At 31.5% G+C, this 12,662-nt stretch overlaps 3 protein-coding genes across 4 annotated transcripts; all 3 read right to left on the bottom strand.

The window, feature by feature from the left end:
- Positions 1-222: 222 nt before the first annotated feature.
- LOC105840203 (serine protease gd) lies at positions 223-4,844 on the bottom strand. Its single transcript, XM_028191879.2, has 6 exons — positions 4,342-4,844; positions 3,059-3,291; positions 2,675-2,858; positions 1,975-2,346; positions 1,234-1,589; positions 223-978 (listed from the first exon to the last, which is right to left on the bottom strand). Exons 2-6 carry the CDS (start codon positions 3,278-3,280, stop codon positions 727-729), a joined length of 1,386 nt encoding a protein of 461 aa, XP_028047680.1. The 5' UTR covers positions 3,281-3,291; positions 4,342-4,844; the 3' UTR covers positions 223-726.
- Positions 4,845-5,083: 239 nt separating this feature from the next.
- Positions 5,084-9,607, bottom strand: LOC105840202 (serine protease gd). Of its 2 annotated transcripts, none has more exons than XM_012687079.3 (6): positions 8,475-9,607; positions 8,164-8,393; positions 7,239-7,422; positions 6,659-7,030; positions 5,888-6,261; positions 5,084-5,632 (listed from the first exon to the last, which is right to left on the bottom strand). In XM_012687079.3, the coding sequence occupies exons 2-6, from the start codon at positions 8,383-8,385 to the stop codon at positions 5,378-5,380; spliced, it is 1,407 nt and encodes a 468-aa protein (XP_012542533.2). In that variant the 5' UTR covers positions 8,386-8,393; positions 8,475-9,607; the 3' UTR covers positions 5,084-5,377. The 2 variants fall into 2 exon arrangements, with proteins under 2 accessions (XP_012542533.2, XP_012542534.2); XM_012687080.3 differs by having other exon boundaries at positions 8,164-8,287.
- An 89-nt stretch (positions 9,608-9,696) lies between these two features.
- LOC105840201 lies at positions 9,697-12,599 on the bottom strand. The gene is made up of 2 exons (XM_012687078.3): positions 12,126-12,599; positions 9,697-11,843 (listed from the first exon to the last, which is right to left on the bottom strand). Exons 1-2 carry the CDS (start codon positions 12,324-12,326, stop codon positions 10,215-10,217), a joined length of 1,830 nt encoding a protein of 609 aa, XP_012542532.1. The 5' UTR covers positions 12,327-12,599; the 3' UTR covers positions 9,697-10,214.
- Positions 12,600-12,662: the final 63 nt, after the last annotated feature.

Genomic DNA, 12,662 nt, shown 5'->3' with positions numbered 1-12,662 from the left:
AATTTTCACAGACACAACTACTCTTATTTCTATTTCAATCGCTTATAAGTCGTAAAATAAAATATTTGATTAAAATTTTACAGTTCTAAATATCTTTCCGTTAACATACGTTTCGTCATATTTTCTTAGAATCTTCTCGTTCACTTATTATAAAATATCATAAAATATTAATAAAAAGAAAACAGATAAGATAGAGACAAATCGTAATGTGGTCGCGTAAAGCATGAAAGCAAATGTGTACGTTTTATATTTTGTACATTAAACGGTACTATTCTATAAAAATTATTCGTATAATTTGAATATCCTGATGTATGGAATTATGATTGCACTCCACCAGGATACAATAGGTAAAACATTTTTATTTATATAGATTAGAATTATATTATGAAAGACAGCAATAAAAACTTAACAAATTTTGTACTTACTTATATACGATCGATCTAATGATAATCAGAAAATATAAGTACAATCAATATAAAATTAATTGTTGGCGTAATACAATTTGTTTTTAATTATTAATAAATTGTTATGATTACCTACATTCGTATAGTTTTGACTTTTTTATGTTTAATTACATTTTCTTATGTTATGTTTTCACGTCAACATAATTTGAATTTATAATGATAAGAAAAATTAGAAATAAAATTGTATTAATTATCTTACCGCATAATTGCTGTAGTTTTATGTATATAAAATATTATCCATAAGAACTAAGAAAGACCTGCATTATGGGATAGAAATCTGTTGTTGAATCCAGGATATATATTTAGCTACGTCAACGTAAACGACATAATCCTCGATTTTGCAGAAATCTCGCGAAACGATCCCACGTAAATGATAACGACCCGTGGTATCGTCGAAAATCACCAACCCTGCCCCCTGATCATGGCAAGGGCCACTTTCGTTTCGTTCACCAGCGCAAAAGGTACGATCAGATGTGAGATCGTAGAACTTCTGGTTACTTCGAAGACAAGTCTCCTATAATTTACGTTACTACGTGTGAATAAAATATCACAAATCATTAACAATAAGCATAAAAATGTTTTTCTTTCCGTGATACAAATGATCCGAATTTATTGTCATCGAGGTAACTTCAGGTTTCAAACATTTTATTTTTTGAAGATTTTGCTTGCCATTGAAGTTTAACTTATACAATATATTATTTGCTCAACAAAAGACAATGGAAAACAAAAAATTGTATTATTGGTGAAGAATATAAATAAGGATTCTTACTTGACTCACTATCGGCACTCTCGTCATACGCGGATAAAAAGTGTAAGAAGATCCCGTTTGGTCCAATCCCACAAGATATCCCTTTTTATTAACAATGTTCTGAAGATCATGCGAACCGAACCAAAGGCAAATAGGCTTAATAAGAGAGTTGAACTCAACGGGTTCATTCATCACTAAAATCGCTAGATCGGAATCACCGCTTGTTGCGTGCGCATAATCGGGATGGATCATGTAACTTGCAACTTTTCGATTGACTCCCTCCTCACCAAAATACGTATTATGTCGACCCAAGGATACACGTAAATGATCGGCATGTATGTTATTGGTAGTCCCATTTTCTTTTAAGCATTGCGCTGCTGCAAAAATATAATAAAATACATTTTTTAATAGTTAACATTTTCCAGAAAAACACCTAAATTTTTTTAATTCTTGGAAAATGAAAAAGATAAAAAGCAAATTAAACAATAAACATTACAGTTAATTTGTATCAATAGAAAAAACCATACATTAGATAATCTCTCTAGATATTTCCACGTATTCTTCAATTATATTTGGATAGATTATAAATATAGATAAAAGTTTATAGAATTTTACTCTATTACAAAAATAAGAAAATATAGATACGTATGAAAATCCCGCTATTCAAGAAAAAAGTAGATGCAAGCAAAAAACTCACATTGTTAAAAATACGAAAAATATAATAACATAATATCAAATATCTCTTTCAATCTTTTAACGTACCTGTTATAATATGTCTGGTTGTTAGAACGGAACCAGTACACCGAACGAAATAATGATTATTTCTTAAATTCTTATAATCGAATGTCACCAACCATGGCCACTGGCCCGCGAAAATCTCTTGACCGTTGGGAATTAAACGATTTGTACTGTCGGTGTAATATTCAGTGACACCACATTCGTTGTTGGCAATCCAAGAAGGAATAGCGATAGCGGCGCTAGAAGGGCTCAAGGAACTTATTGTTAGACGGTCAGAACTCGGATTGTCTATACGATAGCTGCTCGAATTTCGGTACCATGTCCAAGAAAATGCATCTTTGTTTGGCGGATACACAATATGCCCTAATTCGATAGTAGCATGGATATTTTCATTTGCTGAAATAAAAAGTAACATGTTTCAAATAACATTAAAAAAAATAGTTTTTTTTTTAAACAAAAATCATTTTTAAATCCAGAAAATGACATTTTCTCTATCTAAAGACAAGAAATGATATATACGATATAAAAGGAAAATTTATATCGATTTAAGTTTTAAATTATTTTTATCTTATTTATTTCTGTTGGATTAAGTAAAAAATATTCATAGTCAAAATAAATTCTAACTTAACGTGACTCAAAAGAATAAGTGTCTAGGATTTATTCTGTTTCTTTGATTATACATTTATAATAATTATATTAGTTTTTAAATCAATATGGTACTTACCTTCGAGGCCCGGACAATATCGTTGATTGTTAAGCCATATCGCCGACACTGTTGGAATCGGTTTGTTTATAGGATAATAAATATTATACAACAAAGGTTTACTCTGACTAACAGCCCGAATAGTCTCATCTATCGTTCGTCCCAGTTCCAATCGATAGTTTCGATTTCCAATCGAATTCCGTCTCTGTAACACAACGATAATTGATTAAGTTATTTTTATTTATATATAAATAAAATTTATTACTTGTAAACCAAATCAAATTTTTAAATCCACTTTTATTTCTTGTTATATGCATTTTATTAATTACTTTTGTTAATTATAAACGTGTATGTGCAAATTTTTTTCTTACATTCTTAATAATACAGAAAATTCTTAATAATTACCTTTACTTCGTTGTATGTATCCAGGGCTACTTTTAAGTAATATTCATCATTTATTGGAGGGGGTGGAATCTCGATTCGTCCTAACAAATTACTTATCCCAGGTTGTCTTGTATCCGTGAAATATCTCGAACAATCAGTTGATTGTTGTTTCACTATTATACCTTGTACCATGATAAAAAATAGGTGCAACAGCAACGTGGTCAAAATAATAACTTTCGCCATCTTTTGAGACTCTACATAATTAAATGCATGTTTTATAAATACTTAGCTTTTTTATGGCTGTTAAAATTTTTGCAAAAATTTAATTGTTATTGAGACTGCATTCCACTTGAACCATGCAACTGTTCACGGGCATTATTTGTTCTTAATTAACATTTGCTATACAACAAAAATAAAATGTTATCACAAGCGTTGCGAATTTTAAGTGAAACGCAGCCTATACAGCCAATGGTTAACATTGATTAAATTTTCTCCATCTTCTTGTTGAAAAAGTTTTTTTATCATTTATAAAAACAAAAAAGTTTTTATCTTGTTTTGATGATAGCTATGAGAAGCTGAAATCCATAGTAGTTTATATTTAAGTTATGACCATCTTAAGATTTTGAATATTGTGCCGTCTAGATTCTATATTAAATTTAAATTTACATTTACTTGTTTACCTATTATATTAAATCAATAACAAAACTATTATAATTTTTTTATGTATCAATAATAAATTGTATTAGTGCAAATTTATTTTCTTTCTCTAAAGTATATTAAATTGAGTTCATAAACTTAATAAAGCTACGTGTCTTAAATATGTTTATTACTAGAACATTACACTTTTTTTCTGCGCGATAATATTTGGTTATTTTACTCCACATTTTTTTATTTGATATCAGGCGATATCAGAGTTGCTTATAATTTGTGCTCTTTATAAAAGTACGGCACATTTTATTATTGTTGGTTAGAATATGGTTCAAGCTTTTTAAGTTATATGTCATTTTTGTATATGTATTTTTATTTATTTATTTATTTGCTTTGTTATTTGCCTCGTTATTTATCTGTCTTTATTTCTGAAACACTTTTCCCAAAGCATTATGAAGTTTTTCTTTATCAATCAGATTAAAATCCGCTTTCCAATAGTTAGTATGTTAATTTTCGAAATTACATGTTAATTTTTGTTAATGCATTGTTATTTATTTATTTGTTATTGATCTATATTTATTTTTTAAGTATTTTTTGATAAAGTATTTTATCGTCTTTCTATATAACCGGCCAAAAAGTAGAATTCAACTACTGACCCTGTGTGTTAATTCTTAGGTAACCATAGCCTCACCAAATCTTCACTTGACCAAATTTTTGATCCAAACACTTGGTAAAATATGTTTACAATTTCCGTGTTAAAGACGCTTTCGAATGGTACGGTAGTAAGATACTGAGAGTAAAAACATTAGTCAGATCATGTTATTCAACTTCTTCGAGACACCACTCAGACCATCTTATGGCCAACTTCTTCATGTCCAGTTATCTTGCGGTTAAAATTATCCAGGAGATAAACTACCAGATCTATGTAACTGATTGGTTAAACTTGAGATTTATCCTCCGGATAACTTTATCGGGAAGTGAAGAAATCGGGCATTAGAGTGACGCACGCAAAGAGAAAAATATAAAATAAATATGCTTGGGGCATTCTTTTTTGAACAAATTGTACGAGAAGGAAAGAGATAAATTTCTTTGTGAGAAATCCCCAAGAATACGTCCGAGAATAACTAAACGTAGAGGATATAGTGACAATAATCATTCAGACTGCAAACAGGGAAAGTAGTTTTACAACTGTCGTAAGGTTCTTTAATTTGATTGGTTCTTTCCTTTAGTTGTCCAATCTAAATGTACTAACCAATCGTATAATAGAATTTTACAACAGTTGTAAAACTGCTTTAGCTGTTGAACGCCATTGATATATTGTACTATACTATATAAAAAAAGTAAATCATTTTTATTAATTGCAAATGACACTAAATTAAGATTAATAAAGGTATTACATACATATATCAGTATATATATTTTAACACATTATAATACAATTTATTCTTAATTCTTAGTAACTCCATTATGCAAATTTCTATATTTCTATTTGTTTGTACATTATCCCGTTTTAGTATCAAGATAAGGTATTCCTCCGACAAGAGAAATTGGCATAAACTACTATTAAAGGTAAAAATTAAAAGTAAAACGTAACAATTAATTTTCTCACATACAAGTTGCGCAAATTCTGATAAACCGTACAAAGAAACTTGTCTACTAATACAATTTGCATTTTACAGGGAGAAACCAGTATTACGTGGAAATCTGTTGTCGAATCCAGGATATGTATTTAGCTATGTCAACGTAAACAACATAATCCTCGACGTTGCAGGTGCTTCGAGAAACGATTCCACGTAAATGATAACGACCCGTGGTATCGTCGAAAATCACCAATCCGGCCCCGTGGTCATGGCGGCAAGGGCTACTTCCGTTTAGCTCACCGGCGCAAAAGGTACGATCCGATATAAGAGGATAGAATTTCATCGGGTTATGTTGAAAACAAGTCTCCTATAATTTAAGTCACTACGTGTTAACAGAATATTGTAAGTCATTGTTAAGAATGCACAAAAATGTTTTTCTTTCCGCGATATAAATATTCCGAATTTATTGTGATCAAGATGTCATCATGTTTCAAACATTTTGCTCTTCGAGAACTTTGCTTGCAAATGGAATTTAATTTATCTAATACATTTATTATTCAACAAAAGACATGGAAGAGAAAACAAAGTATTATTGATAAAGCATATAAATAAAAATTCTTACTTGACTCACTATCGGCACTCTTGTCATACGTGGATAATAAGTGTAAGAAGCCTTTCCGTCTGAGCCCCATCCCACAAGGTACCCCTTTTTATTAATGATGTTCTGAAGATTAGGCGAGCCGAACCAAAGGCAAATAGGCTTAATGAGAGAGCTGAACTCAATGGGCTCCTTCAGGACTAAAATTGCTAGATCGGAATCGGCGCTTGCTGCGTGCACATAATCGGGATGGATCATGTAACTTGCAACTTTCCGATTGATGGCTCCATCCTCACCAGCATCATAATACACGTTATGTCGACCCAACGATACAAGCAAAAGGTCAGTATCTATTGTGTCATTGGTTCTAATATGGGGCACTTTTAAGCATTGCGCCGCTGCAAAAATGTAATACGAATACGTAAAACACATTTTTTAATAGTTAATATTTTCTAGAAGAACAACTAAACTTCTTTTATTTTTAAAACTAGAAAAAGATGAAAAGTAAATTAAACAAATATTACAGTTAATTCGTATTAATAGAGAAAAAAATACATTAAATTATCTCTTTAGATATTTCCATGCGTTCTTCATTTACATTCAGATAAATCATAAATATGTACAAAAGTTTATAGAATTATATTCTATTACAAGAATATGAAAATATAAATACAAATAAAAATCTCGCAATCCAAGAAAGATGATAGCAAATACAGGCAAGAAACTCACACCGTTCAAAATACGAAAAGTATTAATAATGTAATATCAAGCCTCTCTTTCAGTCTGTTAGCGTACCTGATATAATATGTCTGGTTGTTAGAACGGTACCGGCACACAGAAACTCATATAATTTAAACATATTATTTAAATCCTGAAAAAAAAATGCCACCAACCATGGCCATTGACCCACAAAAGTCTCTTGACCGTTAGGAAATAGACGGTTTATACTGTCGGTATAATATTGAGTGATACCGCATTCATTGTTTGCAATCTCAGTAGGAACAACTATAGCGGGTCTATCAGGGCTAAAAGCGTTTAGACGATCACTACTCGGATTGTCTATTTGATAGTTGCTCGAATTTCGATACCACGTCCAAGAAAATGCATCTTTGTTTGGCGGATACACAATATGCCCTAATTCAATAGTAGCATTGATATTTCCCTTTGCTGAAATAAAAAGTAACAGTCACACATTTTTTAAAATTAAAAAAGAATTCAAACACGGAAAGTGACTTTATTAAGTAAAAAATATTCATGGCCAGATACATGTAAATCTTAACTTGTTATGACTCGAAAGAATGAGTTTAGGATTTATTTTTGTTTTTTCGACTATACATATGTAGTAATTATATTAGCTTTTAAATATGATACTTACATTCGAGGCCTGGACAATATAGTTGATCGTTAAGCCATATTGCAGACACTATCGGAATCGGTTTGTTTGTGGGATAATAAATATTATACAACAAAGGTTTACTCTGACTAACAGCTCGAATGGTCTCGTATATCGTTTGTGCCAGTTCCAATCGGTAGTTTTTATCTCCGATCGAATTCCGTCTCTGGAACCCAGTGATGATTGATTAAATTGTTTTTATTTTTATATAAACAAAATTTATTAACTATAAATTAAATTAAAATTTTAAATCCACTCTTATTTCTTGTTTTATAGCATGAGAACAGTAAATGGATTTTATTTACAAGAAGATTTATTTTAATTATTATTATAACAAGCAGTAATTGTGATCCAAGGAAGGAATCAATCTTTTTATATTTTTCATCAAATTGCCATAGTATTTACATTATTTATAGTACAATTCTATAAAATTTCTTCTTGCCACTATCATATATGTAGTAATTTTTTACGTAAAATTTTTTTTGTATATAAAGATTAGATTATTACATCTTTTCACTAGATTTTATATAGAAAAAAGCCATTCATTTATGTATAAAATGTAATTTTTAATTTTTTAAATTATACAAGCAGCTCATGTTTTTATCAATTACAATGTTTAGTTTTTCAAGACACAAAAGTCTCTTTAGGAGGTCTATGCCAATATAGTTGTCGATATTTTCTCTATACTTTGGTCATTTCTTAACACTTTTTCTTTTAAAACAAAAAGTAATTTTATTTTTAACACCACTAATTGCATCTATAACAACTCTAATGATAAATCTTTTTTTAAGTATTAAATATTTTTACTTCTTAAAAATTATCACATACTCTCTTTATTAATGACTACAAACTTATGTGCATTTTCTTTCGTACGTTCTTAATAATATAAAAAATTCTTAATAATTACCTTTACTTCGTTGTAAGTATCCAAAGCTACTTTTAAGTAATATTTATCATCTATTGGAGGAGGTGGGACTTCGATTCGTCCTAACAAGTTACTTATTCCAGGTTGTCTCATATCCGTGAAATATCTTGAACAATCAGTGAGTTGCTTTCTGACTATTATACCTTGTATCGTGATAAAAAATAGGTGCAACAGCAGTGCGGTTAAGATAATAATTTTTGCCATCTTTTAAGCTGTTACATAATTAAATGCATGTTTTATAAATGTACTTAGTTTTTTATTGCTGTTCAAATTTTTTCGAATTTTAGCCTTACCGAATCTTTACTTGACTAAGTTCTCCGTCGAAACACTTTAAAATACATTTATAATTTTCGTGTTGGAGATGCTTTCGAATGGTGCGGTAGTAAGATACTGAGAGTAAAAATATAAGGTCGTGTCACTCAACTTCTTCGAAGCAGCACTCTAAACGTCTTAGAATGACGCACGCAAAGAGGAAAATGTAAAATAAATGCGCTTGGCGCATTTTTCTTTTTTGGACAAATCGTATAAGAAGAAAAGAGATGAATTTTTTCATGAGGAATCCGCGAGCACACGTCCGAGGTTAACTATTGGCAATAATCACTGACTGCGTTCATCAGGTTGAGCAGTGAAAGTAGTTTTACAACTGTTATAAGATTCTTCAATTTGATTGGTTCTTTCCTTAAATTCTTGTCCAATCTAAATATATTAACCAATAGAATAGAATTTTATAGTAGAATTTTGCAATCGTTGCAAAACTGTTTTTCTGTTGAACGCCATTGCTTTGTTAAACAAATTTCAAACTCTAAAGAGAATTAATGTAATCTTACATATAATTGTTTCCATTAGATTACATATAATTGTTTGTTTGTACTTTAATATTACTAATTACACTGTCAATGTCAATATTGTTCATCTTTTGCATCAATCAAAATGATCAATATTAGTATTAGGGACTTTTTAATCCGAGAAAAGATTAGTTAATTGTTTTGAAAATGATTAGAAAAGAATTTGTTAATTATTATTAAGAAAATTAATGGGTACTATAAATTTATCGTATACTATTCTGTTTATATGAGAGAAAGAGAGAGAGAGAAAGAGAGAGAGAGAGAGAGAGAGAGAGAGAAAGATTTATATTTTTATAATTAATATTCTTATATCCATTTCTCGTGTACATTAAATCTTAATGTAGTTAATTAAATTATTGTACATTGCTAGATGTTGATATAATATAATATAATATAATAAAATAAATATAAAAGTTGATATAATATAATAAAAATAATTTATTAATATTTACCACAGCAAATTAGGAAAATTGGTATGGACCATGGTCGAACGTTTTAAATACAATATTATGAATATGGTAATCATTCATACATTATGTGAATATAATATATCCGTAAATAGACAAATTTAAAAAATAATAATATTATAGTTTTTTGTTGAAACTAATATCTTTTTTTTCTACAAAATGCACGAACATTTTCTACATTATATTTCTTTTAAACTATGTTAATCTTTCTCTTTTTTAGAATATTATACTACATCTTTTTATTTCTCGCTTATTTCTCCATTCAAATATTCTTTAACTCATTTTGACAATTTACTTTCCAAAAATCTTTCGTTCACTTATTGAATTGTTAGCTGTAAAATGTTTATAAAATAGACATGATAAAGTAAAGACGTGTAGTAAACAAAAATAGTGATCATATTCGCAAAAATAAATATTTTATATTTTACGCCTTATATATTATATATTTCTATTGTGTAAAGTTTATTCATATTCAGTGAAGCATTATATCTTATTAAATTATTGACTGCAATTTATTGAAAAGCAACAAAAAAAATTTTTTTGATTGAAAAATTTATAAAATAGAAGTATACATTACAAATAGCAATAATGACGACTGCAGTTTTATACAATTTCTTATTCAACTAATAAAATTAATATTCTTTCTGTTCTAGACGAGACATAAATGGAATTGTGAGATTTATTGAAAATTTAATTAAAAGAACACAAAAACGTGCTCAAACTAGATTGAACGATACGACAAAGCACCAGCGCCGTAGCCATAGTAAGCCACATTGTCGACAAATTGTTCGGCCAAGTGACGTAGCTTATTATCAATGCCATCGGTATGTTCGATCATCTGTAATAAATAAGCTAACAATCTACCCCTGGTGGGATGGACATTCAAGTCAACTTGGCCTATCTTGGTCTCCAAATCATCTTGTGACAGAAAGTTCTCCAAGCTTCTGTATTCATCCGTGTAAATGTCTAAGCCTCGCAAAGCCTGAAGGAGATCCTCGATATCTACATCACCGATCGTGTTCCTTCTATCGGTTTTTGCTTCAATCAAATTATCCAAGTATGTTTCCAATTGGCTAACGCATTTAGCCTGGCCTTGATTGATTCTATTATCAAACATGGTCACCAGTTCGGCCATATTCATCGACAGAACACTCTGCGGAAGAAGACTCGAAACTACCAATGCTTTCAATGTTTTCCATACGGCGTTTATCGGCCCGCTGATATCCTCCGAAGAAGCGAAAGCAAGTGCCTTCTGCCAGACTTCCGGTTTGACTGTTCTGTCCACAGCCACATCCAGGAGAAGCCTTCGAATTCTGACGGAATTCTCTTTTCTAGCTAGCGCGAAGAGGACCGGTGCGGCAATAATGGAATTCCTCAGAAATTTCCAACGCTTTCCTCTGTTTTTCAAAATCAGTTCACCATAGACACTGTTTACAATGTTCGATACTTCGCCCTTATGAGTCTGTTGACGCCTCAGTTGACTGACAAAAGCCAGCAACAGATTCTTCCAAGATCTGTATTTGTAGGGGGAGAATTGCTTCATGACATCCCAAACATCCGTATTGTTCTGCTGAATCATAGACAAAAACGCGACACCATCTTTCGATCTAGAGAGCATCCTGTCCCGAGATATCAGCAGAGTGTAGTTTAGAGTGTTCTTCTGAAAGAAGCCGGTGAATTCAGCGGCTCGACACTCCGAGGGTCTTCGCAAGAAGGGCAGCAACACGTTGGCGGCTATCAGCGTCTCATTTTGCAGGGACAGACTCGAGACGACGTTGGTAATCAACGCGTATGGATCTGAAGTCACGTTGAAACCGGACAACTTGCGCTCGCCGTGCGATCGTAGATGTTCGATAAGAAGTACGACCGATTCTCTCACCTCCGCCGTCGCGTCGGATATCCGCAGATTCGCCAGCATGTATGCGATCAGTTCAGAACGCGGGCGGATGACTTTATCATGGATCAACGTCGCCGTCTCACCGACAATCTCCGGCCAAGGTCCTCTGATACTTTCAACCGGCGTATGATAGGTCAACGGCGAAGCTGCTTTTTTCAATTCTCTCATAGAGATCTTCTCCAAGAGGTCGGCCTTCGGCGGTCCGAAAGTAGGTCTATAGATCTCATCGGCATCTAAGAGGCCTTCCGACAGAGATCGCCGTATCAAAGATATCGCTGGAAGAAGATACTCGGGCAAGCGGTCCTCCATGGATCCAAGAATAATGTCCATCTGCTCTGCAATAGGGGCGTACGTTATAGAAGGTAAAACGTCAAGACACTCGAGCAGTGAGCCGCCGTTTTTTAAGTAATCTTCGATGATTTTTATGGAGTGATGCATCTCGTAACTCTGTATCTATAAGAACCAAAAGCGAAGAATTAAATTTTGACGTTACACTGAAATGAAATACATCATATAATTCTCGAAAGCAATTAATTTAAATAATAACAGTAGAAAAGATATTATTTAGATTAGATAAAAATTATCAAGACAAACATTGTACAATTAAGCTTCAAAGTTAGATGGAATTTTAAAAATGCATTTCCAGCATTGCATTTCCAGACTTTCTTCAGGCTTTTCTCAAACAAACAATCTTTTAGACTTACATCGTTCTGTTTTCCGGGAAGCAAAACTTACTGGTAACTCATGAAGAACTTTTCCAAGATTATGTTTCAGCCGTGTCGCTGTTTTCAATTTCAATGTCAGTTTTCTCTCCAGAGATGAAGAATATCTGTTGGCATCGTCTAATTTATACGATTTTGCAAGAAGAAATCCAAATAGGTGGATAAGTATGCCACAATGAAGCCACATTTTTGTATCGAAAACTGATTTAATCATACTGTAGACGGCGTCTAGTTGAAGATATATATATAAAGTATTGTTTGAACCTATGTATACGTGCGCAATCGTAAATTAGTTTTATTAAAGCGTTCAGGTGCGATAGCGTGAATTGAATTCTTGTTATCGGGAACAATATAAAAATTCACGATTGCGGACGTGGATGACATTAAATTGTGATCATGTCACGAAACAACGTCTGTGGACTGTAATTTTTTTCTTTTAGTTATTCTCGCTTAATTATTAATTTTAATATATGAAGAAAGTAATAAAACATATGCATTTGTAAAAAACTTCAAATTTTATTAACTTTTTAAATATTTTTTAATATTTACA

This window comes from Monomorium pharaonis, chromosome 7 (genome assembly GCF_013373865.1).
Source record: "Monomorium pharaonis isolate MP-MQ-018 chromosome 7, ASM1337386v2, whole genome shotgun sequence".
Lineage (NCBI taxonomy): Eukaryota > Metazoa > Arthropoda > Insecta > Hymenoptera > Formicidae > Monomorium > Monomorium pharaonis.
This window is presented reverse-complemented; position numbering and strand designations above follow the sequence as displayed.